The 27,532-nt window shown below is 54.5% G+C and overlaps 1 protein-coding gene across 1 annotated transcript; it reads right to left on the bottom strand.

Moving 5' to 3' along the window:
- TSPAN33 (tetraspanin 33) lies at positions 1-27,532 on the bottom strand. Its single transcript, XM_054012973.1, has 8 exons — positions 27,325-27,532; positions 9,955-10,012; positions 9,173-9,300; positions 7,995-8,069; positions 7,179-7,274; positions 5,967-6,095; positions 3,174-3,335; positions 1-2,368 (listed from the first exon to the last, which is right to left on the bottom strand). Exons 1-8 carry the CDS (start codon positions 27,430-27,432, stop codon positions 2,267-2,269), a joined length of 858 nt encoding a protein of 285 aa, XP_053868948.1. The 5' UTR covers positions 27,433-27,532; the 3' UTR covers positions 1-2,266.

Raw genomic sequence — 27,532 nt, 5'->3', positions numbered from 1 at the left:
TTCAGTCAGAACCCGATTTGATTTTATTCTCCACACAAGCAAAGGGAACACATCACAGAGGAGTTAATTTCACAGATAAATACAGAACCCATGTGTTACTTACAAACATCCCAAAAGAGAGAAGTCTCTGCCGATCCCTCCCTTTGTACAGTGTTCAAAATATATATCTGTGCATGTTCCAAGAAGACTGTTACAGCCTCTCCATGCTAGGAGGAGAGGCTGCCTCGAAGGGGCAGGAGAGCACATGGGCAGATGTCCATCCACACAGGTAACACACAGATCACGTGGGGTCTCATCTTCCACCTTGGTGCAGCTGGTGGTGTTTGCAAGGCGCACGCTGACTGAGCGTTACTGGCAGAGGGGAAGGATGGTTATACCTTCCTCTGACTCACCTGGCACCAGCCCCTGGCCAAGATAAGCTACCCACAGGCATTAGGGCCGCAAGGGACTGTTACGGACATCTCGTCTGACTTCCTGTAGAGCACAGGCCGGAGAATTCCACCAAGTGACGCCTGCATCAGGCCCATAACGTGTGGTTGAATTGGGGCGTCTTTTAGAAAGCCACCCCACCTCGCTGCAAAAAGCCCACCTGATGGAGAAGCCGCCCCATCCCTGGGGAAGCTATTCCAATGGTCCATTACCAGCACCGGTAACAATTTGCACCATATTTCCAGTTTTAACTTTGCCAACTCCCGCTCTTGGGTCTTGTTCCACCTTTGCCTGCTAGATTAAGGAGCCCTCCAGTTTCAAATATCTTCTGCTTGTGCAGGTAACAAACTAGATGGATCAGCCACGGGCTCGGATGCAGCGAACCCTACAGGGAGAGACCCTGTGCTGCTTTTCATTCATGTTCTCTCAGTCATACCCTGCCTGGTTCACCCACGCCAGGCTGATGACTGCAAACACCTGTTTCCCCGATCGCTTCCTGCCACGCGGCCCCTCATCGCTGCCTTACACAAGGGGGTGGGCATCTCTCGCAAACAACGTTGGATAGGCATAGAGCGTTTGGATACAAAACTGTGTAACCTGTGCTAACAGTGCGACTTCGTCCCTTAGTGGTGACACCATGTACACAGGTTTAGGAGTGTTACTGGCTGAGCTAACAGACTTGGTCCTTTAGCTCAAACAGTAGCAGCCCACGTTTCTCGAGCCAGAGATCGCAGGTTCAATCCCTGCCGACGGACCCATCCAGGAGCATTGTTATACATACAGCTTAGAGAGAGCTCAGCAAGAGAGTGGCTGCTCTGAGGGTTTAAAGATCCTCAAATTCGAGGCTGGGGGGAACTGAATTCAGTGTAGCCAGCCTGGTAGAAGCCGTTACATTAATGGCCCTGACAACTGGACTCTTCCGTGCCCAGAACGGGACACGCTACTCCACCGCTGTCTCTGCTCTACGCTTGAGGATCGGCCGCTTCCCACAGCCAAGCACCCGGGGCTGTGGGCACATCGGCCGGACCCGGGATAGCCAGCGCACCCTCCGATCTTTGGCCGTGTCCACTGAACTCGAGAGTCCAGAGCCAAGACCCACGCAGGCCTCCAGCTAGACTACAACCCCACAGACCGAGGGCTAGATCCCATTCCCAGCGCCCCCCCTCCCGAGTCTGGTTTTTGGCAACTAGTTACATCCTCTAGCCCTCTCCCCTTAGCAGCCCCCTCCTGATACACTGAAGCCAGAGGAGCATCTGTAAAGATCAGTGCAGGGTCAGGGTCTGATCATTCTCCCATCTGGTGTCGCTCCCAGCTGGTCCAGGCCTGGGAGGGAGGAAGCTGGCTAGGCCCCCCTCCCCGTGCTCCAAGACCACAGAGGAGGAAAGAAGCTTGTACCTGCATTATACCACCAACCCCCCCCCTTACCTCCCTTCCGTACCAGCCAGCCCAGCCCAGCTCCAATGTGCCAGCTTTCTAGGGGAAGACGCAGCTCTCAAGGCAATTCCCAGACAGGGCTGGGGCCGCTGGGAAATATTTTACTCTTTTCCCTTTTTAAAAACAAAAAAAAGCTGCCAAAAAAAGGGACCAGGATGTCAGTTACTTGGGCGGGGATGCTACGGATGATGCCGGAGACGCAGCAGCCTCTGGCTGGCTGCCTGGGGTCTCTCCTGGGGGCTATCCCGTGGTCCAGTCCCCTGCAGGGCAGGGCGAGCAATAGCAGGGGAAAATGCAGGTTTTTTCTTCCTCTTGGGGTGCGTGTCCCTCCCCAGGCCGTTCCCTGCCACGGGACAAGAGGCACTTCCCCAGCAAGGAAGCACTCGCTCTTCCGGGGGGGGTTTCAGTACCAAGGATCTGCTCGGTGCTGCTGATTGTAGAGCTGTAGCTTGATCTGGTCTTTGATCTGGTTGATGAGGATCTGGGAGAGCAGGATTCCCACCAGCTGCAAGGAGAGGAGAGCGCCACAGGCTGAACAGACCTGGGAGGGCTCAGGCACAGGTGAGCTCGCTGCTCCAACCGGGGACGGCCGGCATCCTCGCCGGCCAATCCGTGCGCTCCCCGCCTGCAGCTAAGCCAATTAGAAAGCTCTCGCCAAGGGACAAACGCACGGCTATTGACGAGAACATCCGTCGTTTATGTTGGGTGCTTGGGAGAGAGCGATGGCCCAGGCTGGAGCCGGTCAAGGGGTGAGCGGGCCAGGCGAGGGCTCCCTCCACGCCCAGTAACTCTGCCGATCCCGACCCACAGCCTGTTCCAGCCCCGGGCTCCCACACACAGCTCTGCCACGCTCCTCGGCCCAAGGCACCGGTGCAATCCAAGGCTTCCTCAGGACTCCCCCCGGTTACACGCACCAAGTCAAAACGTGGCCTGGGGGTGGGGTGGGGAACAGTCCTTCCCAGTCTGAAGGCTTCTAGCATCCCAGCCCCACCACTGATGCGGGGGGCGTGAACTCATGCGTGCGCACAAGTTACAAGCTACCCCCATCAGATCTAGGAGTGCCTAATACCCTGGCTTCAGATCTAAGGGGCCATTCCCTTTTCATCCAGATGACGGCCCCTGCTCCAGATAACCTGGCTCTCATTATCCTGCAGGGGCGTGGGGGCTATGCGGAGTAGGCTGGGCCTGTCCCTTGCTCCCTTCCGCCAGAGCTAATGGGGGGCAGAAACTCCCCCTCCCCCCCAAAGTTTGAGTGCAAACACCAGCCCCTCTGGCCCCAGCAGAGCGCCCCCCGGGGAGGTGGGGGCTACCTGTGGAATGGCCAAGCCGAGCGCGATGCCCCCCAGCAGGAAGAGGTTGCTGTGGATCCAGTTCACCAGCTTGTCGATGCAGCCGTTGGTGTAGATGAACTCGCTGGCCTCCAGGTAGTTCATGGCTTGCATCCCCTGGCCACACATGGTGTTGATGACAGCCTGCGGGGAAGCACCGGGGCAGGTGACAGCCAACCAGGGCGCCAGGGGAGGGATAGCCTGGTGCGGCCACGCCTCACCCACCGCCACGGGCTGTGCAAGTCGCTCCGGCTCCCTCTCACGCCTGTGGGAGTGGGAGGGAGGGGGAGGGCTTTCCCTAATGGCACGCGGGACAGGCCCGGCTTCCTTAGCCAACACGTCCTTGTTAACATCAGGATTCCCTGTATGCTCTCTCTCCCACAAGCCCAACCCCCAGCCCTCCCCAGTTCCCCCGTCGCTGGAGTGTCTGGGCTCCGCAGAATGCTCCAGTGCTGCCCCCTAGGGAAAGGGCAGAAGCTCCGTCGCTTGTGACTTTTCGGGAGATTAGGCTGCCGGGCATCACCTTGTCCGGCTGTGGGACGGGCAGACTAGAGGGGATCCCATCCCTTACGGACAAGGCAGCCAAGACGTGCCATGACGTACGGGAACCCACGTGAGCTGCTTTCCCATCCCGCGGCATGTCCGTGGGGCATTTACCGACAAGCCATGCAAGTTTCACGGGACTCCTTTTCCACCCAGCATCTACAGCGAGGGTCTCCCCCTCGTAGGAGCTGCTGGGGGAGGGTATGCATCCCTTGCACAGCCTCGGTCTCCCTGACCCACTCAGGTGGGTCCCTACCTTGCAGGTCCCAGCCTGCCTGTGACTGGCGAGAGCTTGGGAAACTCCAGAATCAGGCCCCTTGTTTGTCACCCAGGATCAGTGATCAGATCCCCCTTTTCCCTAGGTCTCAGAAACAATAGCCATTCCCAGCCGCGATTGGGGCAGAGCAGCACCGGCCACCTGAACTGGTTCCCCCAGACACCCTGCCTCCAGAGGGAGAAGAATTATACAGGGCCTACACCGATTCCTACACTCTCCTCCTACCACGGCCTTGTCACTCAGCTGAGGGAGCTTCTTCCACACCCAGCCAGGCCATGGCACGGAGAGGGGTCTACAGCTACCCATGGCTACAGCCTGGTCAGCTGGAGCTGTAGGAGCCAAGCGGCTACCAGCGCCCCCTAGTGGCATGAGGGTTTGTCCAGCTGCAAAGGTCACTAAAGAGGAGCTGGCAGAGGGATCACACGGGGGACATGAATCATAGAATCGTAGGATTGGAAGGGACCTCGAGAGATCATCTAGTCCAGTCCCCTGCACTCAGGGCAGGACTATGTAATAACCAGACCATCCCTGACAGGTGTTTGTCTAACCCGCTCTTAAACCTCCAATGATGGAGATTCCACAACCTCCCGAGGCAATTTACTCCAGCGTTTAACCACCCTGACAGTTAGGAACTTTTTCCTGATGTCCAACCTAGACCTCCCTTGCTGCAATTTAAAGCCCATTTCTTCTTGTTCTTGCCACAGAAGTTAAGGAGAACAATTTTTCTCCCTCCTCCTTGTACCAACATTTTACGTACTTGAAAAACTGTTATATCAGTTTCTCAGGCTTCTCTTCTCCACTTTAAACAAACCCAATTTTTTCAATCTTCCCTAGAGGTCATGTTTTCTAGACTTTTATTCATTTTTGTGGCTCTTCTCTGGACTTTCTCCAATTTGTCCACATTGTTCCTGAAATGTGGCGTCCAGAACCGGACACAATTCTCCAGTTGAGGTGGTATCAGTGCGGAGTAGAGCAAAAGAATTACTTCTCATGTCTTGCTTACAATACTTCTGCTAATACATCCCAGAATGAGGTTTGCTTTCTTTGCACCAGCGTTACACTGTTGACTCATATTTAGCTTGTGATCCACTAAGACCTCAAGATCCCTTTCCTCAGTACTCCTTCCTAGGCAGTCATTTCCCATTTTGTGTGTGTGTGCAACTGATGGTTCCTTCCTAAGTACTTTGCCCTTATTGAATTTCATCCTATTTACTTCAGACCATTTCTCCAGTTTGTGCAGATCATTTTGAGTTTTAATCTTATTCTCCAAAGCACTTGCAACCCCTCCCAGCTTGATATCGTCCGCAAACTCTGCAAGTGTACTCTCAATGCCATCATCTAAATCATTGATGAAGATATTGAACAGAACCGGACCCAGAACCGATCCCTGCAGGACCCCACTTGTTATGCCCTTCCAGCATGACTATGAACCACGGATAACTACTCTCTGGGGACGATTTTCCAATCAGTTCTGCACCCACTTTATAGTAGCTCCATCTAGGTTGTATTTCCCTAGTTTGTTTATGAGCAGATCATGCGAGACAGTATCAAAAGCTTTACTAAAGTCAAAATATACCACATCTACCGCTCCCCGCCTATCCATAAGGCTTGTTACCCTGTCAAAGAAAGCTATCAGGTTGGTTTGAAATGATTTGTTCTTGACAAATCTATGCTGTTACTTATCACCTTATTATCTTCTAGAGGTTTGCAAATTGATTGCTTAATTATTTACTCCATTATCTTTCAGGTACTGAAGTTAAGCTGATTGGTCTGTAATTCCCCAGGTTGTCCTCATTCCCCTTTTTAAGGATGGCAGAGGGCACACGGAGGAGTCGTCCAATGCTACTCAGCTACCCAACTTAGAGACTTCCTTGGCCGAGTGCAGGGCAGGCACCAGAATTTGAGGGTGGCAAGGAGAAGTCCAGTTCCCAGCAGAACAGTGCGGCTGCTCTTACCTGGTCAGCTGCATGCAGGCAGCAAGAATAAGGCACAGAACAGCGCTCCCTGCTGGGGTTGTCAGCAGTGCAGTTGAAATACATGTTTTGGGACCAGTCCTTGTAGGAGACACCCCCACAGCAACTGAACTGTAACGAGACAGCACAGGTCAAAGAGGGCCAGGGAAGGAGAAATTGGGCAGATCTCAAAGGGCGTGTCTTTAAAGAGAGGCCAGGTCAATTTGAATGGGTTTTTAATGTTTTAGTAGGTCCTATGTAAACAACAGCTTAAAAACAGATGTAGCAGGGGAATGAAAGACTTAAATACATACATTACTCCCCATGGAGAAGAAACCATAAGAACCAGAGAGACTGTCAGTTTGGGTCAAATTTAAACTTGTTTGTAACGTGGCTTCATGCTTTGCCAGGGTGAGACCATGGGCGAAAGCAAAAGACAGGGAACTCTAAAGGAAACATGATTGTATTTCTCTAGCGCTAGCCACATTCCCTCCAGCCTCCATCCCCAATCCAACATTTCTCATGGCCTATAGACAGCAATGGAAATGGGAGAATAGGACTCTGGGGGACAAAGGGTCTCTGAGCAGAGGGGTGGGAGTATATTTAGACTCCAGATGTGCAACACCAGCTGCACAACCGTCCTGGGACCAAGCCCGCGGGAGGAGAACAAAGAAGCACGTGTGCTTACACGAGAGAGTTCGGCGGGTACTTGTGACTAGCACGATTGGACTCAAACTGGGAGGGGTGTGGTCTGCGATGGCACCGCCCTCCCGCCGGAAGATGGGGGCCCACAAAGAAGCAGAAGGATGTGGGACTAGTGGAATGGGGTCTGATGGACAACGAAAGGGAACCAGAGAACCGTGGACAGCCGCGCTCACTGCTCCAAGAAGGGACGAAGGGGAGCAGATCCTGGCCCTGCAGCCTCAGCGAGGAGAGACCGACCGTGTTGCGTGCTTTGAAAGGGAACTCGGGTCAAGGCAGGAGAAATGATTTCAGGGATGTTTTAAAGAGAGGGGAACAGCGCGAGAGAGAGTTTGGAGGGCCCAGACCGTACCCCAGGCCTGGCTGAGGACCAGCCGTCCCTGCTACAGGGCGAGGAGACCCAGTCATCCCCATCACGGAGGAGGCCAGAGAGCTTGCCCAGGGCCAGTCACCCCATAGGAGGCAGGAGACCCGGCTGAGGGCCACGTGTGCTGGCTCTTTAACGGGACCCACCTCCTTCTGCCCATAGTCGATGAGGTTCTGCAGGTCCAGGTCGTCCCGGTAATGCACAACGGCGTTGTTGATGATCTCGCTCACCTTCCCGCGTGCCTGGGGGAGGAACGCCGAGAGGTTGCCAGGGAGATTTCCCTCCTACCTAGGTGCTTGCACGCCCCTCGCCACTGCAGCATCCGAGCACCGCCTCCCCTACAATTTAACCTCACAGCTGCCTGATGGGCGGGCGTCACCCCCAGTTTCTAGATCACATGTGGAGCCAGGGACCTGAACCCAGGTTCCCTGCATCGCAGGCCAGTGGCCTCAACCCAGCCCATCCATTCCTGTCCCCTCCACTTGTTTGGGGTGAGGCGGGGGACATACTGGAAACCAAAACACTGGCCACTGAAAGACAACGAGGTCAGGGACCAAACCCTGGGGCAGACCCACCCAGCCAGCTGCACTCTGGTGCCCACGCCCCAGCAGAAGACTGATGCATTTGGGTTGCCAAGTCTTCTGGGGAAGCCTTAGATCAAAACAAACTTTTTCATTTAAATAAGCTTTTAAAAAGAGAGAACAGTCTCTGTTCACCCCCAGGCACCTCGCCTCCCATTTGCGGTTCGGCCTCTTTAGCCCTCCGTCCCCACGTAGAACCACCTTTCCCCAGAGAATCACAGCTTAGCGAGGGAAGAAATCTATTCTGTCCTCTCGGGCAGCTCGCTGCCAATCCAGGACTGGTCCTCCAGTTATGTTGGGGCATCCTTTTCCTCCTCCCCCCGCCCCCCAACCCACCACCTCAAAAGAACAATGCTCACCCCAGCTCTCTGGTGTATTTACCTTATCAGAGAAGACAAAGCCCAGCACTCCAGCTGCCAGCTGCAGCAGGAAGACTATGGTCAGGCAGATTGAGAACTGCAGGAGAGAGAAAACAGCCGTCAGCAAATTGCCACCGAAGAGGAAACAATGCACCATTTTTTACGGAGCCAGAGTTGTGCCACCATGACCCAAGCAGGGACGCTTGAAGCTGCAAGGTCACAGGGCAGCAGGACTCCAGGCCCGTCACATTATATTCCTGTAGTGCCTTTTTTACCGATTCCTATCTACTGACCACTTCACCCAGCACTGAAATGCAGCCACCTCTGGGGTGGAACAGAGCAGCTGCTTAACAATGCAGAGAAGATTGGGACAGGAAGAGAGAAACAGTCACTTTTTGAAACTGCAGGGGACGTCAGAGAGGCAGAGTGGAGTGAAGACCTCATCCTTGCAAAATATGCTCTGGGATCATCCCAAAGTGCTCAGAGCCTGGGTTTTACATCTCTTCTGAAAGATGGCACCTCTTGGAGTGGACCATGCCGGGTCGCTGGTTCAGGGCTGAATCAGACAGAACTCACCTCCTACGGATTTGCCACACTGCTCTAAAGCGTCGTCCATGTCTGTGCTAGCAAACAGATCCACCATTGAGAGCTGTATGTAACTACAGGAGATCTGTACAGACTCCAGCGTCTGTTCTCCCCCAGCTATGCAAGCAACTCCTACGAACAACTGACTGGATGTGTGAAGGAATGAGAAACCCTCCGTCTCTTTAGCCAAGCCACCTGGCTCAATGCCATTAAAGGCACTTTGGAAAGGGTCAGTTTCCCTGGGAGGCGCATGGCTAAGTATCTCCTGGGGTGCAGGAGTTCCCCAGCTCTGGCCACTAGAGGGAGCCACGAACTTTCCTGTCATCAGCATGGCTGGGCACCAGCTGAGATTTCACACCAATGGGTGGGGGAAGGAAATGGGAGACATTGCAGAGAGACCCTGAGTCCCATCAGTCCTGACAGCTGCCCGAGGTGCCAGTCATTGAGGGGGGAACCCCAAGCCCACTCCTGGTGGTTTCTGCAGGCCCAGGTAGACAGCAGGGTCCCCATGAGGCTTCCCATCCCCTGTCCTGTCTATAACCCCCATACGACTGTCCCCTTCTCCCTCCCCCAGCCCAGGCTGGGCTCCCGCAGCCTCCTGTCCCGTCCCCTCACCGTCTGCAGCAGGCAGATGTTTTCACGCAGGGAGCCGATGCAGCCGCAGAAGGTGATCAGGAACATCAGGATGCCGACCACGATGAGCAGGATGGCGGGATCCACCGCGAGGCAGGCCATGGCCGCCTCTGCCAGGCGGGAGCAGAGGGGGTGGGGGAGAGAGGATGCAAGAGCGCAGAGCTGTTAGTCCAGCTGCACCACCCTGTCCGCTAAAGGAATCCAAAGGAGGTGGCTCTATGGGGTGGGGCTGAGGGAAGGCTCCTCTGGGGCCCCAGCCTCTCCCATTATCCCTGCTGCAACAGGCCCCTCCAGAGCCAGCCAGCCACTAGAGACGCCTTTCCCCAGGCCTCTCCAGTGCTTCTGGCCCCGGGGCGAGAAGGAACAAGCCCAGATCAGGCTGCTGTAACTCCACACGGCCCCGAGACCAGAGGTTTATCTGGCGATGGACAATGGCCCCAGATCTGAGCAGGCCTGGGGCAAGCAGGGGTGGAGGTGGGGACGCGTCCAAGCCCTGTTTCACTGGACAAGAGCGGCAGCTTCTCCCCTCTCACCCTAGACGACGTCTGCCACACGCAGCGGGCCGTGTTCTCCACACGGAGACCTCACCCCCCCCCTTAGCTGCGTTCCAGTCTCAGACCCAGGGAAAGGCTCCGCTCTCCTCCTCAAACCCATCTGCTTCAAGGGCAGCCAGTCTCCGGGGTCCTCCCCCACCTCCCACCAGAAGGAGAGATCCCAGAGCCCCAGCATGGACCTGGGGCAAGGGGAAGGTGCCAGTCGCTCACCTGCGTGCTTCATCAGCCTGGCGTAGATGCCCACGGCCACCATCACCATCGAGATCATCTGTGGAGGCAGGACATGGAGATTCAGAGCCAGCCGCCTGCTCGGGCCTTCAACCCACACATGCAGTGTCCCTAAATGAGGAGAGGGCACTGGGGGCCTCCAGAGGGCTCAGGAGATCCGCAATAGGATAAGGACCCCTCCCCCCATAGGCACAAGATCAAATCCCTGTCAGCCCAGCCAAGGCTGAAAGTTACCACCATCTGAGGGGTGCTTGGGGCCTTGCTAAGTGTTAGAATATAGATTACAGGCTAGGGTGACCAGACAGCAAGTGTGAAAAATTGGGACAGGGGGTGGGGGTAATAGGATCCTATATAAGAAAAAGACCCAAAAATCGGGACTGTCCCTATAAAATTGGGACATCTGGTCACCCTATTACAGGCAGGTCAGTAAAGGCCTGTACTTTAAGAACTTAGGTGTATTTTTATCACGTAGCTAGTTACAGGGGTATACAAACAACGAATCAAAATTACAGTCCGCCTGCATCTGGGCCTTCGCTCACTAGGAGAGGCTGAGGCCTGGTTCTTAGGCTAAGGCCTTTGGCTAAGCAGCGGGGCGGCCATAAGCTGAGACGTGAACGGTCACATCCTCCCATCCCAAACCCGTCACACTGAAATAAGGGGCTAGTGGGCTGTTAGGAAGACGATTCTGTCCTGACAGTGCCCATCCCCACCAGATAAAAACGGTTAAAGAAAACGTAGTTCGATAGCATCTTGTCTGGCAAGAAATCACTCATCAATGGTTGTGGTTGTGAAACCCTCATTTCTGTATTATTTTATCTTTATGGCCCCCACTTTTCTATTGTTAATCTGTCTGGTTCTCTAATTGTTTCGTCTGCTGGATAATTAAGTTTGCTGGGTGTAAGTTAATTAGGGGAGTGGGATATAACTGGTTAGAGAATTGTGTTACCATATGTTGGGATTAGTTAGTTAAATTCCAGTAAAATGATGGGTTAAGGTCTAGCTGAGAATTTTACTATATAAACTGGGGTCAAACAGGAAATGGAAGAACAGGAAATTGGGATCAGGCTTGCTGTGTGCGTGACAAGAACCGGGGGAGAGGGTGACAGGAAAACCCTCTAACACTAAGCAGTATGGATAGGGCCCATGGGCTCTCTACCCACAGCCGCTATTAGTCTGCTGGGTGTCCTTGAATGAGTCACTTTATGCCTCAGTTTCCCTTTGTCAGTAGGTACTGACCGAGCTTCGTAAAGCACCCATCAGTCACAGGGCTCAGAATGCTGAATATCACGGTGCCCAGTCCCTAGGGGACAAGTATGCACAGAACACGCCCCCACAGCAGGCGGACGGCAAGGACTGGATGGGCCCTACAGAACACACGCCCCTCTCACCCCGACGGGGGATCCAAGCACCAGGGACGCGTCATCCCTTTCTCTGCGGGCAGGGACTTCACTCTGCAGGGCCGTCAGCCAGCTCCTTTCACCAACTCCGGATTCCCACCCACCCACGGAATTAACGCCTGAAGTGATGCTTTGCAGCCAATCCACGTGTGTGTGTGTGTGGGGGTGTGCCATATACTTTCCAGGTTCACACACACACACACACACACACACACACACACACACACACACACAAACTTTTTCCCCTCCTGCCCAGGGACGCCATGCCGGGCTGGCTGAATAAAGCAGCAGCATTTCAAGCAACGCAGCTCCCCCGCAGCTCTGTTCATCCTGGAACAGCCAACCGCCATAGCCAGGAGCCAGCTGGTCGGAGTGGAAGTGGATTCCTTCTGTTCCACAGGCAGGCAGCAGCTGTGATCCGCAGACCCTACAGCCCCCTTGCCTACTGCTCTGTAAAAGGCTTCCTGGTGCTTTGCACTGGCAGACGAGTATCAATGCCCAGGGGAAGAGGTTGTCCAATTCCTGCATCTAACGAGGCTCCTAGCAAGGCAGTGGGGAAGCTGGCGCCCGCCACGGGAGGTAAAGGGGAAGCTGGCAGCAGGCAGGTGCTTGCCTTAGCGCTCCCTCACTAAATACCACTGCAAAAGGAGGCTTAGAACCAAGGCTGGCCCCCTCCAGCCCCTGGGGGAGAAGCCTTGTTAAAACTGGTTACCCAGAGGCCTTCATTTATACAGCGCTGCCCAAACACTAGCCCGCTTTTTGTCGATGGAGGAACCAGAGGCTCAGAAGTGAAGCCGCTGGCCCGTGCCTGGGGCAGAGCTGCGAATAGAGCCCAGGGGTCCCTGCCCAGTGCTCAGTCCACCAGACTGCGCATCCTCTGCTAGCCGCTTCCTTCACTTGGGCCTCGCAGGGTACGTCCACGCTGCCGTTAAAAACCCGTGGCCAGCTGGCTTGGGCTAAGGGGCTGTTTAGCCATTTGGGTTTGGTCCAGAGTCTGGGCTCTAGGACCCTGCAAGGTGGAAGGGTTGAGCCTCCACACAGCAACTCAACTGCCCCTTAGCCTGAATCAGCGGGCACGGGCCAGCCGCGGGCGTCTAATTGCAGGGTAAACCTACCCCGGCCAGCTGGAAGGTAACAGAGTCCCTCAAGGCTTCCCCTCAGGCTGGATTCTCCGTATTGGTCTCATTACAGGAGGCACCAATGACAAGACTGAGTTCCAGTGTCAGCCACTACCCCGATTCCTTCTTTCCTAACCCTGAGGGACATCCTGACCAGACCAGGCCAGGGGGAGGACCCCCCCAGGGAGAGGGGACCCCCCCCAGAGGGCATCACCACCTCTGCTGGCTACAGCTGAATCCCAAACACCCACTGGGATGAAACAGAATTGGATTTTAACAGCAGCATCTCAACTGACTTCTCTGTTCTGCAAAGGAAGGTTATCACCCTCTGAGACACCATCAAAGAAACTAATGAGGAGGGTTTCCCTCTAAAACTCTCTGCAGCTCAAGGGCAAGGGAACAAGGGAGGCTGTTAAAACGAAACCTGACTCCATACTTGACATTTCAAATGCTTTAGCTGGTTTTCCTTCTTTTCTTGACCTTTACTAAATACAATGGTTTGTACATGGTGCGTTTGCCATGGTGCTAAGCCGGCTGAGGGCTCTGCACAGCGAACCTTGTTTAACCCTGTTCAGTGGGTTAGGATATCCCCTTTATTCCATCTAAATTAATACAACATCCCGCAAGGGCCTTTTGCACTGCTCCCAAGAGCCACGCGTCGCTGCAGGGTCCGCGCAGACCGTGGCCATCCTTTCCCGGAGGCTGTAGGGTGAAGGCAGACGGAGGCCAGTGAATTCAGGCAGTTTGAAGAGAACTCTCATGTTTGTGGCCCCTGCATCTCTGCCCCGATAAGACACACCACTCACTGCTCCCCCACAGCTCTGAACCAAGGGACTGGGAGCGGGATGGAGGCTTACAGGCAAGTCTATCAGGACCACAAAGGTTGGGGAAGGAGAGTCAAGCAGCTTACGCACGTCCCTTCCTGCCCGTTCTCCCTGGCAGAAAGCAGCTTGGACTCCCCGGAGAACAGGGCCACCCCAACGCAGGCAGGTAGGCCTCTCATCACGCAAAGCAGGTGCAGGGGAAGCGGCACATCCCCTGCCTGGCTAACGGGTCTCATTCGGACTTGGAGGGCCCAGGTTCAGTCCAGTCTCCACTGCCCCCTAGTGGCTGAAAGTAGAGCGCAGCTGCCCCCTCTGTGCCCTGGCTTGGGTAAGGGGTGCAAAGAGAGCCCCGCGGCAGCTAACCGCCCGTTATAACCCCCACATGCGGCGCGCGCTAGCCAGGCTCACCGAGCCGAGACATGAGAGATGCCAGGCGCACGGAGCAGGAGGCACTTGTCCTTCATGCACCACAAAGCAAGGGACGGGAGACGCGCCTCGCCCTGCCCAGCCCCGACCGCCATGGGGAAGAGGGGAAGATGGACGCCTGGCCACACCCTGCGGCAGCTCGGGCTTCCCACGAGGAACCTCAGCACCAGGGACCTCTCCCGATGGAAGGGAGACGACGTGACGGCTGCTCAGCCTAAAGGAGCCCTGGGCACCAGCCTCAGAAACAGAGACTGCCACAAGATGGCTGACAGGGAGGCACCAACTCTTGGGAGGGGTTGGGCAGAGGGTCAGCTCCCTGCCTCCCTCACCCACAGCTAAAGCACCGGGGGCAGGAAAAGAGGAGAAATCTCCCAAGCTGTCCAGACAGCCCCCCAACCTGAAGCAGCTCTCCCAGATAGCGTAGGGCCAGGCCGTGCCCTGCAGAGTGACCCATTCCCCAGGCCATCCAGGGATGGGAGATCCACACACGCCCACCACCCCGGCAGCGACTAGCACTTACTCAGACAGGCCAATGCCCACACTGGCATGGCAAGCCCAGACGGGATGTTCTCCCTGACCCCACGGTGCCAGAGTCCATGGGCTGGGCGCCCACTGGGCCTTGCACAAAACGCCACCTTAGCCTGTACCTGGAGGGGCAGAGGGAGATCGCAGCTACTGCGGCTTCCCCTTCTGCTGGGGAACTGCTCAGCACAAGGGGGGTGTTCACTTCCCTCCAGAGATGGGAATCAGTCCATCCCCTTCCAGCACCTCCCCCCCCCCCCCAAAAAAAAAAAAAAAAAACCTCTGCGGGGCTTGGAAAAGTATCAGAGCCAGACACGGGACACATCACGTCTCCTCTGCCTCACCAGCCTGGACGCGGGAGGCTCCTGCTAGCCCAGGCAGGAGTTGAGCCCTCAGGGCACAGAGGAGGGGAGACCTGCACTGTAACAGCAGCAAACCGCTCGCTCACTCCTGAAGTCATGAGGTTACCCCCTGCCCCACCGGCTCAAGCAGTGACCACCCATCCTTCTGGGGCTGGTCGCATCTCTGCCCCATCTACCCACCCACCCACTGCTGTGGCCTCTCCCCATCCTCCACTTACCTGGGCTCACTTCACCTGCACGGCTGGGGGGGCAGCAGCCCCTTCTTTCCTGCAGGAGGTGCTCAGCGGGTCACCAAACCAGCCCGAGTCCCTAGCAGAGGTCTCCTGGGGGCCGTAACAATCCGACCCAGCCCCGGCAGGGCGCAGAGCCAGTCTGCTGCCACTGCACAGCGACGGCTCCCTTGCCTTGTACCTGGGATGGGGAGCGGCAGGCTCAGAGCAGGCATCCCTCGTGCCTCGTTCAGCTGCTCCATACCAGCCCCAGACACACAGAGGGGAGTTCACTCTCTGGTTTATACTCTGCTGTTAGCATTTCACCAGAGGACGGGCTGGGCCCAAGGCCAGAGCTGCTCTCTGCGTCACTCAGACACACCTCCCAGCCGCCTGAACCGTGAGAAATAGCCGACCTAGGCGAGGCCCGAGTGCTCATTGACCATTGACCGGCCTTGTGCTGAAACCAGCCCGAAGGCCAGGCGGCCCAGCTGAGCGGGCAGGAGCCCAGCACAGAGGCCCTGGGGCAGTTGCATGCGAGCGGGACAGCTTTCCTGGGAAACTTAAGGTGGAGTTAGGAGGCTAACAGATTCTGGGGGTTTAGCGCCCCCTCATCCCAGGGGCGATGCTTTGCTGCTTCTTCGGAGCTCAACACGGAAGTAAAAAAACAGCCTCCAGCATTTACATTTCAAACAGGACAGCCCCATGTTAAACATTAATCTAGGCGTTTTAAACACCCTTTATTATCCGAGCACCATCCAAGCACTCAGCCCCGTATCAAGACGGACAGAGTCGCTGCCCGGAGGAGCGTAGACTCTAAAAAAAATCCTACCACCCCCCTGCTCTGCCCCAGAGCCTCTGTGCAGCCACGGGTGCAACACAACCCCGCCCCATGCCTCCATTTCCCCTCCCACCCGTTATGTCCATTTAGCTTGCAAGCTCTTCCGCACGAAGGCTGTCTCCTACCATAACGCGGCCTCGATCTTGGTTGGGGCCACTAGGCAATTAGGAAAATAATACACACACACACTTTTACAGAGTCTAAATTTTGGCTCAAGTCTGATCTGAAGTGCAACTACAGGCGGGAGAGAAAAGGGACTTTTTTCACACAGCCTCTCTCAGCTGTATTGGTTCTCATACACGCATTTATCCCAGTCAGCCCTGCAGAACCCAGACAGCTGGAGGAGGAAATCTGTTCTGCCTCCTACCCCAGCAGGTTTTCCCCACTTGCACCCCTATGGCCTGTATGCCCGGAACACACACAGTTTAGATCAAGCTCTCTGCTCCTTTCAATTGCCACGCAAACCCCACCTGTTCAGTACGGCGGCACCCCGGAGTCTGTGCTACACCAGAGAGATTTTTGCACAACTTTCTCAGCATTGCTCCCACTGGTTCAGCTCCACCTGAATTAGCGTTATTCACACCTACTCAGTGCGGTGGTCTGCTCCCCTCTGCTGGTGGCTGGGCCATATATAGACATTGACGAGCCTGTTACAGCCTTAGCTTACAGACCTGGGGTCCCTTAGAAAGGCCCAGGCTTTTAGATCCAGAGGTCTTTGGTTCGATCTCTGCTGCCAATGACCTACCCAGCAGCCGAATAGCTGGCCTGCCGGGACAGCAGCCAGAGGCCTAGCTTTGTACAGCACTAGGATGCAATGCAGAACGTTGGGCTATTAAACAGAAGTGAATAATCAAATCCATTGAAGCGTTCGCTAGGTTCAGACGGCAGGTTACTTGGGATCGTGTGCGAGGCAAAGAGAACGGCTGGGTTTTCACACACGACAGGGGAGGCAACGGGGGAAAAAAGAATCAGTTGGAGACCTCCAAGTGGAAGCAGTTTCCTGATAGAAAAAAAAAATGCAGAGCCCCATGGTGCCACCTTTTCTTGATCATTAGAGCCCTTTACACAGACCCACAGATGCTGAGAGCTCCCCATGCCTCCAGACTGCCAGTCATTTCACACGCAAGTCACACTGTAGGCGGTGTCTGCGCCAGGCCATTCCCCTCCCGAAAAATCCCCTACTGCCTTCATCTGCATCCGCATCCACCGGCACCTCAGGAGCCTTCGGCAACTAACCCTGCACAGAGCAGGCCTGGGGCACACGGTGGTTAAAGGCCGTTCCACGCCTACCCGGCACCAGACGCCCCCCTGCAGCAGTGCAGATATCTGAACCCAGCTCAGAAGAAATCCCAACTCCACTGGAGTGATGCAAAGTTACGCCTGGGACAAGTGACAACATTTTAATGTATGTAAATGACTCAGCCCCTCCCCCCGCCCCCCCAGGCATTCACACACTGAGTTCTGGAGAACTGCACACGGTGCCTGCTTTAACGCTCCAATACAGACATGGCTGAGTGACGGATCACGGGCACCAAGCAAGCAGCACCTGGGACCGAGGGCTCAGGTACCCAGCCTGAACTGCAGATGCTTCTGCCAGCCTGCGGCCATGCCAGCACATCCTGGCACCCTTTATCGTCCATTCTCGCCAGCCACCTCCAGCCAAACCCGCTGACAAAGCAACACGGCTCAGAGCCGCCGATGGCCCTTGCTGATTGGTGCAGAAACCCACGTATGTTTCCGGCCCCAGATGGGCCGACAGGCCACGAGAGGGATAAGCCACGAGACCCCAGGTGCTGGCCCAGGAATCATAGGGCAGATCACACCCAAGCGAGGGCCAGTGACGTGAATGGAGCTTGCAGCAGCAACTCGGAGGCACTGCACGAACTCTCCCAGGGGAGACAAGCGAGGTGGGATGCGTGGGCAGCTTGTGACGCAGTCCCCTCCGCTTCCCCCGAAGGGTCAGCAGGGTCGGACGCCCAGGTGCACTGCACACCCCAAAAGGCTCACCGCTCAGAAGCAGCGATGGCTCAGCTGCATCCTTGGAGCCCATGGAACGGGGCCCCTACTCCCCTTGGGAGACCTCCAAAGGGGCACAGTCTGCCCCCCAAGGCACAGCAGCCCCAGGCTAGAGTCTCTCGGCCAGAGAAGAGTTGGCAGGAGAGAAACGCAAGAGCTGAAAAGGAAACAGGCCCACACAGCTTGAGTTTAGAGCTGTCCCTGCTGGAGGGGCTGGCCTGTCCCTGTTTAAAGAGTGCGTGTATCGGCAGGCAGGGCCCTATACCCAACTGGATTGGACCCCTTCCTATGCTAGGAGCATCTCCAGGCCTAGCAGGGAGCTTGGAAGGGCCAGAACAGCAGGCAGGGTAAGGCCAGGACAGCATCCGAGCCGCAGCAGGAATTCCAGCTGCAGTTTCATTTCATCCCGTGTGAACCAAGATTTTCTTTTTCTGGTGGCAATCTTTCTTCGTCCCATTCAGACCCATTTTATCCCCCCAGGCCGTCGCGTTTTGCACTACGTGCTCCCTGGCTCACTAGTGCTGACACGCTACACGCCCCCCTCACGCTCAGAGCACGTCCGGGATACAAGTCTCTCGGACCAAAGGAACCCCGGCACTGCCTGAGGGCCCAGCACCTCTGTGGGGCACCCCTTCCCTCCCCCATCGCAGCCGTGAACACCACAACCCAGGTGCAGGCTGCTGCAACTGCCGGGGAATATCAGGAGGCCCCGACACAGAGGGCGTTTATAAGCCAGAGAGAAGCCGAAAACACAAGGAACTAATCTGGAGGTGGTGGAGGGGGCGCAGCAGGCAAAAGCACGCCAGGGCTTTTCAAAAGGCAGCCGGAGCGATTCAGCCAGCATAATGGCTCTCCGAAGAGGAAAGAGATCTGTGCTGGGGGAGAGACATCCAACAGCAGCCTTCGCACAGCAGGAGAAAGAGAACATTGTGGCGTGAGCGCTCGGGGCAGGCCACGCTTTCGATTTTAAAGCGACACAGCCTAAATCCGAGTCATTTCACAGTGTGTCCTTCCCTTGGTTAGATTATTAAAACATTTTAGCAAAGCCTGATGCCACAAGTACTCCTCGTTCTTTTTGCAAACAATAAGGGGCTTAAGGGATATATAGACACCATATGCTGGTCTTCTGCAGGGACTGAAATTCACTCAGCATTTTTTGGTAAAATCTTTTACAAGATTTGAACGTGCTGGGCATTATGCTACTGACGGCCCCCTTCACCATCTCCCGCCAAAAACCACCGTTCGATTTTCTAAAGCATCTCCTTAGCACAGTGGTTCTCAAACTCCACGTGCCCCTGGGAGTCCATGAAGGTACACCAAGGGGTTTGCGAGTCATATCCGGCTCCAGGGGGGGCCATGAGCCATGCCGCCGGCCCCACTGATCAACTCCTTCCCCTCCCTCCCAGTGCCTCCTGCATGCCACAGAACAGCTGTTCAGGGGTGTGCAGGAGGTGCTGGGAGGGAGTGGGAGGAGCGGGGATGGGGCGTGCTTGGGGGAGGGGGCGGGAAGAGAAGGGTCAGGGGTGGAGCGGGTGCAGGAAGAGGTGGAGTGGGGGAGGGGCCTTGGGAGAAGGGGCAGGGTCTGGAGCCGAGCGGGGGTTCAGCACCCCCGGGGAAAATTAGAAGTCGGGTTGGGGGTCCACGAAAAATTTTAAATCGAAATGGGGGCCCTCAGGTTGGTAAAGTTGGAAAACCGCTGCCTTAGCGGATTCGTTTTCTTTTCCACTATTTTGAACACACTGAAATTACAGGGGTTACAAAGGTGTTTTCCATGGAGGCAGTAATGCAAGTTACACACGCAGCCTCTCGCCGGTGCTTAAAGTCGCCCCAAAAGAGCGGGGGACCTGTCATCATCTGGGAGCAGCAGCGGCTTCGGGAAAGCCAGTGCTGAACGGGGGCACTTCAGCAACACGGCTCTATTTGTAATTATTTTTAGGGGACAGGCATGCCCCACTGCCCCCCACCTGCAATCAGGAGAGCCGTGGTACTGTCAGCTGACCTGGGGTTTACAATTTTAAAAAGCCACCCTCTGATAGTGTCATGGGGAAGTTTATCTAAAGAAAAATAAGTCAGTGGGCGAGATTTTCAAGCGAGCTAGTGATTGTGGAAGATTGGGAAGTTTAAGACACCTGAGGACACGTCTGTCACCTCAGCCCCACTTGCGTTAACACACTAAAAATAGCTGTGTGGAGCCACTGAGCTCAGCCTAAGGGCTCAGGTGTCTCTGCTGGAGCTCCAACATCCACACGGCTATTTCGAACCCCAGAAACGCGAGTCTGTTTAGTTGGGCCAGGAAGCTCGCTGCCAGCTGCAGCGTAAACATCCCTTTACAGGGTCGGATTTTCAGAGGGAAGTGCTCAGAAAAAATCAAGTCCCTTTAGGAAGTTAGGAGTTGGACGTGCAAACACAGACATCAAAGACACCCAGGCAAACATTTTTGAAAGTGACTTGTATGATTTTGCTCCTCTTCCCTGCCCCGCTCCCCATCCTAATCTATGGATGTTAATGGCTGGTAAAGGGAGCAGGGAAGTGACACACAAAAACCAACCCCCCACAGGCTAGACATGCCTTAACACCCCCTCAGACAACGCGTGTGTATGTTAAGTATCGGGGGTAGCCGTGTTAGTCTGTATCTACAAAAAACAACAAGGAGTCTGGTGGCACCTTAAAGACTAACAGATTTATTTGGGCATAAGCTTTCGGGAGTAAAAACCTCACTTCTTCGGACGCGTGTGTATGTTGCCTGCCTATTTCTGCAAGTCTGTTTTGTCTAGTCAAGCTCGTAAGCTCATGGGGGCAGGCACGGTGTCTTCCTAGGTGTCTGTACAGCGCCAAGGACTCTGACGTGCTAACACACTGGAAAAATACAATCCCAAGGCGGACATCTAGGATCGCGGGAAACAATAGACAAACATTCAGTGCATTTGGTGAGAAAGTTGTGTTATCTGCAATATACAAAATACAGCCACTCTGTAGAGTTCGGGTGGGTTCGTTCTTTTACGCGAAGCCCCAGCCATTGGATGAGATAATTCCACGCACTTCTCGGTCTCCCGCCAACACGGGGATGCATGGACCACAGGGTATGTCTACACTGCAAAGAAAAACCCCCACAGCGACTCAGACCCTGGGTCAACTGACTCAGGTTTGCAGGGCTAAAAAAGCAGAGTAGAGATTCGGGCTCAGGTGGGAGCCCGGGATCCGAGACCCTCCACCCTCGCAGGGTTTCTCAGCCCGGGCTCCAGCGCAAGCCCCACCTTCTACATTGCTGTTTTAGCCCTGAAGCCTGAGCCCTGCGAGGCCAAGTCAGGTGACCCGGCTCTGAGCTTCGCTTCCGCTGATCTTTTATGGCACTGCAGACAGACCCATCGTGACCTGCTCAGAAAGCAATGACCAGAGGCAGGTCACAAGAGCTGAAGTCCATAGGAGCTGGGGGCACCGTCTGGGAATCAGTCCCTAACTTCCCCCTTACTACTGTAACTCGACGCTAAGCCGGGGTCAATCCTTCGCATGCAATTCTCTCGCCTGGGTTTGCTCTTCCAAGCACCGAAATCTGCAAGGCAGATGGTGACTCTGATTAGCTACATCAGGAATGGTAACATACAAAAGCCAGTAGGTGAACACTTCAACCTCCCTGGACATTCTAGACCAGATTTTAAAGTAACTGATCTTGAACAAAAAAACTTCAGAAACCGACTTCAAAGAGAAACAGCAGAACTAAAATTCATTTGCAAATTTAACACCATCAATTTGGGCTTGAATAGGGACTGGGAGTGGCTGGCTCATTACAAAAGCAGCTTCGCCTCTCCTGGAAGTGACACCTCCTCATCTATTATTGGGAGTGGACTACATCCACCCTGATTGAATTGGCCCTGTCAACACTGGTTCTGCACTCGTGAGGTAACTCCCTGCTCTCCATGTGTCAGTATATAATGCCTGCATCTGTAACTTTCACTCCATGCATTTGAAGTGGGTTTTTTTACCCACGAAAGCTTACGCCCAAATAAATCTGTTAGTCTTTAAGGTGCCACCGGACTCTGTTAGTCTGTATCCACAAAACCAACAAGGCTACCCCCAATACTCTGCTGAGAGCAGAGCCACATGTCTACACACAGGGCTTGGCGTGGGTTAGGGCCAAAGAAACTGGGAATTTTTCCTATTTAATACAGGCCCCTAAGTTTTACAAACTGCATCCAAGTCCCTGCACCTCCCCCCAACATACGGAAGACTCTACATCTAGGTTCTGCAAGGGGAATTCTATACAGATGCTTCCCTCTCCTGCTTCTGCATTTCTTTAACTGCATTCAGGTGGCAGCACTTCCCCAACGGGGCCTGGTCACAGGACAGCAGGTCCCTCTTCCTCAAACTACCCATAGTGCCTGGACAGGACTGCACTGGGGGTCAAGGGCCCAGGATTGGGCAGGAATGCAGGGGGGTACGGGGGGGGGGGGTGTTCAGCTGCATTAATATTCACTGCACCACAAGCAAAGCTCCTTCCCGTGGAAGTTAAAATAATCAAAGCCACCCAGTCAGTGCATCTCATTACAAAGTCAACGGAAAGCGAGTCACACCCGTGGGAGTCAGCCCATCCCCGCCACGTTCCTCCAGGGGCCCCGTCTCTGCCCCAAGCTCATTACGCTCCTCTGTTCAGCGGCCAGCGCTGCTCATTAGCTATATAAAGTGCTGTAATCTGCATCCCGAGGCTGGGGCGCGCCCTCTCCGTTGGGCGGCCAGAGGGACTATAATTCAATTAGCGGCCAGGCAGGGAACACAAGCCAGGGTTTCCACTCAAGGACAGGGCTCTGCCCGCCCCTGCTGAGAACCGAGGAGTCGTTACACACCAGAGCCCTGCTCCATGGGGCAGTTCAGCCGGTATGGGACGGCTTCCCCCAATGAACGTATCCCCCTGCTGTGCCCCTTGGCTTAACCTCTAAACCCACCCAGCCTGATTTAACTCTTTACTTACCACCTGTGCTATTTGCCATGGGTGTGGGGGGGAGGCGTGTCTGCTCTGTGACCTGTCAAAACCTTCTCCCCAGGCAAGCCAAATAAAAACAATCACGCCGACAACTCACCGGATTAGATGAGCTGCAAAGGAAAGTGCCAGGCAGGTAATTGGATAACACAGGCAGCAGTAATTACGGTGCGCGCAAGCAGCACCGGAAGCCCTGGCCTGGCTGGTTCAGCCTGGCAGGTCTCTGCTTAGACACACGCTGACAGCATTTCTTTTGGGGTGGGGGTTATAAAGTAGGGGGGCCATTCCCCCCCCCCCCCGCTTTGGTTTTTGCCATCCCCGAATCACACGTTTTCCATCCCCACCGGCCCCCGAATTCCCATCGTTCTCTTGGGGTACGCGGCGAGGACAGACTCCACGGGGTTGCATAAATTCGGAAGGCCGGTGGCGAGGTTGCAATGCTCATCCTGGCCCATGGGCCCACTCCGCACCACTCCAGCCCCCGGCATTTCTGCAGCATTACAAGACGGCAGACGGGGGGTGGAGGAGAGGGAGACACTCCTGTGCACACACTTGGAATTTGTTTGTACTTTTGACCAGGAATTGCTGTGCCCATCTACAGCAGCAGTGCCAGCTAACCAAGGGGCAGGGCTGGTGGGCTCTGAAAGGAGCCCCCCTGAACCCAAGGCTGTTCTGAGGGACACTGGTTCCTCTTTGCAAAGGGGAAGTTGCTGACTCCTTCCTCCCACTGCAATACTGAGCCTGGACGTTTTGCCGCCACCATCCCTGTCTCTAGATCAGAGTGCGATCAGGCCGGAGAGAAGCGTCGGGGTGAAAGCCCACCAGACTAGACGAAGGACAAAGAAATAAGCACCGCACAGGGATGTGCCTTATAACAAGAAGAGGCAAGAAACTGCCCACAGCTTGTCGTCCTCCTCCATGCACTCTTCTCTCGGGCGGCAGGCTCGGTTCCCTCTGGCCCCGATCACGCCAAAGCTGCACCCACAAGGGTGACAAATGTCCCCTTGGCTAGGAGCCAATACAGCTGGGTCTGGAGCCTCTATCAGAGGGAGCCTCATTTGACCTCGCTGCACCTTCTGGCAGAAGAACTCTGTGTTCTTTGCAAGGGACAATTAGTTAATCCTCAACTCCTCAGAGTTAAATCCCCGTTTTACAGGCAGGGAAAGTGACCTACTGTGGCCTGCGCCAGGTGTATTTAGAGCTACACTTAAGTTTTGCTGGAATAGCTGTGTTGGTTCGGAGTGTGAACAAAATAATAAATACACCTCTACAGAATACAGTCATGCTGGCAAAACCCCAGTGTAGATGCAGTTATACTGGGGGGTGTCAGCCCTTTTGCTGGTATACCAGCAAACCCCTTCTTGTGTAGCAAGGCCTGGGAGACCAGTAGCAAAGCCAGGACTATCACCCGACTCACCGGTCCCCAGCTCTGGCCACCAGACAGCGATGTAGATGCTCACTGAAGAGGGGGCCAATACAAACATATTAATGCAAGAAAGCTAGAAGCCGAGGATTCTGCTAGACTGGAAGTACAGGGGGCTTTGGGGCAGTTCCTGGCAAGCTACAAGTGACAACCCTGTGAAGTCTTGCTTCCCAGTCAGAAGGCCACTAAGGATCTCAGCTCTTAAAGAAAACACCATTGGCCAAGGGAGGGTTCGAAGTGCCTCAGGAGAGATAAATGGGTGACCCAGTAGGTATTTCCAGCTGTACCTTTATTCTATGCTAGAAGTCAGTCAATTTCACTTTTACACTGAGCTGGCCCAAGTCCATTCAGAGGCATGAAATCATCTTGTGAAACTACCATATTTGATGCCTCCTCTTCTTCTTGAGATTTTACAGGGAGAGAACACCATAGTGTTCAGAGGGAACAGGCACTGCACCCGGACTGCAGAGGGCAGTGCAGCATGAAGACAGCCAGAGAAAGCCAGCCACCAATGGATTTGGGAGGCCACTGGGAAAGGAGATGGGATCTCAGCCCCATTTTCAGGGGGCAGGCGGCCACCCCACAAAAAGTCACCTTCCTAACCAACATTCTCAGCAGAGGTGACAAGGAACGAACGTGCCATGGAGACTGAACCGCTTTTACTCCAAGGTGGCCATGGACATGGTTGGAAAACATGAGCAGGAGGCTGTGGGAAGGCTGCCATGGTCCACGTGGTCCCTGTTCGGCAGCTAGGCAAACCCTTTTCACTAGCACCACAGTACGTGCACGCGCGTGCATTGCTAGCACAAGACTCCCACTGGCATGCGGCTCAAAGGAGTTCCTCTGAAGCCCCCGCCAGTTTACAGGAATTCTTTTATCTCCAAGTCTTCTGTACACAACGCTACCTGTGGAGATTGAAAACCTGATGTTCAGTTCAGGGAACAAAGACTCGCCAGTTAAGAGGAAGGACAGTGCTAGAGACAACCACCAACCGCCCCCCACATATGCTGGGCACAGCTGTAAGGTTCATAAGTTCATTGGGGAAGGCACATCTGACCAGGGAACTGTTTACAGGGCTGACCAGATAGAAAGATCTGCTCTGATTTGTCCTCTGGCCTGCGTCTATCCCTTCTCAGACACTGTGGTCCCCAAGCAAAGATATTCTGACTATGGCAACTCCAGTAAGTTCTGAACACTTGTCTGAACTACACGAACCTGGGAAAAAGAGCAAAGCAACTGAACTGCAAAGGATATTCTACATGGCAACAAATTCACTCAGCAGCACTGGAAACAACCAGCCAACCTGACGGTACCTACAGGGTCGATCTGGGCATACAGTCCTCATGTGTAGTCATTCTGAGCTCTAAAAGCACCTTCTTTTTACCCCAAGACACTACTCCAGTTAGTACAATGAAGTGAAGTACTACTAATATTAAACAGGCAACATCAGCTGGAAAGACAGTCGATTTAAAAATATTCAAAGTAGTGTCCCCAATGTTGCAGCATAGCAATCACCTTTTCCTTTAAAAATAAAGAATCTCTCTGTCTCTGGCCTGTCGGTCCCAAGAAAACCCACACAAAGCAAAGGTGGAAACTGACTGTATAAGACAGGAACAAAGCTCCAAAGTGGGTTTAAAAAACCCCAGAGGGATGTGTGATTTTTAAAGTCAATGTCCCTGTAAATTCTACAGGCTTTGAAGGGCAAGAACCACCAGGTTTTTCTTAACTCCCTTAATTAAAAGGGTCTTTTTTGAAGAAAAGGAAAAGAAAAAAGAAAAAGAAACCAGACAAGTATATGAGATATGGGAAGAAGTCACCCAATAGCTGACTGGCTACCCCATTCCACAGTCTCAAATAATGCAGCACCACATAGGTCCCTGTATAATAGAAATGCATAGAGCAACGAACACCAACAGAGACAAAAGGTGTCCACATTTATGTTCAGCTGGTTATTCAAAGGGACAGCATATCCTGACATGACACCACTTCTGATAGTGGCTGAAGGTCCATGAAGCACAGTTCTTTCCAACTACTCACAGCATGTGAGACACGTCCTTTGCATGTCTCCCCACCGCTTTTGACCGATTTCGCACAATAATCAAAGTTTAAGTCTAAACAACCACCAAAAATACAAATAGGCCCCTTTAAGTGTAGCTTTATCTGCTGTTCCCCAATTCTCAGCCAAGTTCATACCAGGTTAGAGTTGCTTTCTTTATAACTGTATCCAGGCTGAACGAACTGATGTGATCACTATTCAGTGACCTTTTAGATATTATTCTAAGCACCACTCCCTTCTTAAAGGGATACATCTCACAATGTAGGTTAGAGACAACCTTTACCATACATGCACCTGTGTTGGAGCGAGTGGGGGAGACGGACAGTTTTACGAAACCTACTGAGACTAGAAATGCATTTTGTTTCTAGAACAGGAGTACTTGGGGCACCTTTTGTTTCTGGTTTCCTGGATTTTAACATTTGAACACAACAGCTTTATCCTGGGGTGCAAAAGGCCAGCCATGAAGGGCACTGGCAAAAGTGAAGCCAGGCCCCTTTCAGGTGCAGGTGAAGTAAATGAGAATTTTCCCCTTCTTTCAGTTTTCCTTTCAGAAGCCCAGGGAAAAGTTTTTTACATGTACAATTTCGGTCTGGACAGCATCTCGGCTACTGGTTTTGTTCAGAATAAAAATATCAACCACCCCACCCCCCCAGCCAAAATTAATGAGCCGGTAAAGAGAGAGGGGGGAGAAAGAGGAAAAAAACCAGAGTGCTTCCTCCAGTACCTGGATAAAAAGAAACTGACCGTGCTCCTTAAAGAGAGGTGAGCCCTGCGCAGAGCTGGGATGAAGAGAACATTAACTGGGTTGGATTTTATGGGGTCATTTTTCTCTGCCCATGGAACATCTCACCGCCCTCCCCTCCAGATCCCCCCACAACTCTGCCCTGAGGGATCATCCCTGCCAGGCCCCCCAGGCATGGCAGTACCCTGGGAGCCCCATGCCCTGCTGGACCCCCATTGCTCCAGACAGGGGAATCACCCCCCAACACGCACCATGCCCCCCACACTCTGCCAAGGGGCGGGACTGGCTGCCCCTGTGCCCCCCAGTTGCCCGCTCCCTTCCCCTCTGCCCCCCAGCTGCCCAGCCCCAAGTGCCCTCCAGCTGCCCACCCCCTGCCCCAGGTGCCCCCCACCCCCTGCCCCAGGTGCCCCCCAGCTGCCCGCTCCAGTTCTCGACCCCACGCACCCAGAAGAGCAGGTTGAAGAAGAAGAGCAGGTACTTCACCAACGGGCTCACGAAGGAGAAATCCTCCCCGTGGGGGCCCGCAGGGGGCCCCGGCAGCCGCCTGGGCATGGCCCCGGGCGCGCCCCGCCCGCTCACTCACTGCCGGCCCATGGGAGCCGGGGCCGCCCTGGCCAGCCGCAGCCACCGATCGATCCCGAATGCCAGCGCC

This window comes from Malaclemys terrapin, chromosome 1, assembly GCF_027887155.1.
Source record: "Malaclemys terrapin pileata isolate rMalTer1 chromosome 1, rMalTer1.hap1, whole genome shotgun sequence".
Lineage (NCBI taxonomy): Eukaryota > Metazoa > Chordata > Testudines > Emydidae > Malaclemys > Malaclemys terrapin.
The sequence above is the reverse complement of the archived record's forward strand: the minus strand, read 5'-3'. Positions and strand labels throughout refer to the sequence as shown.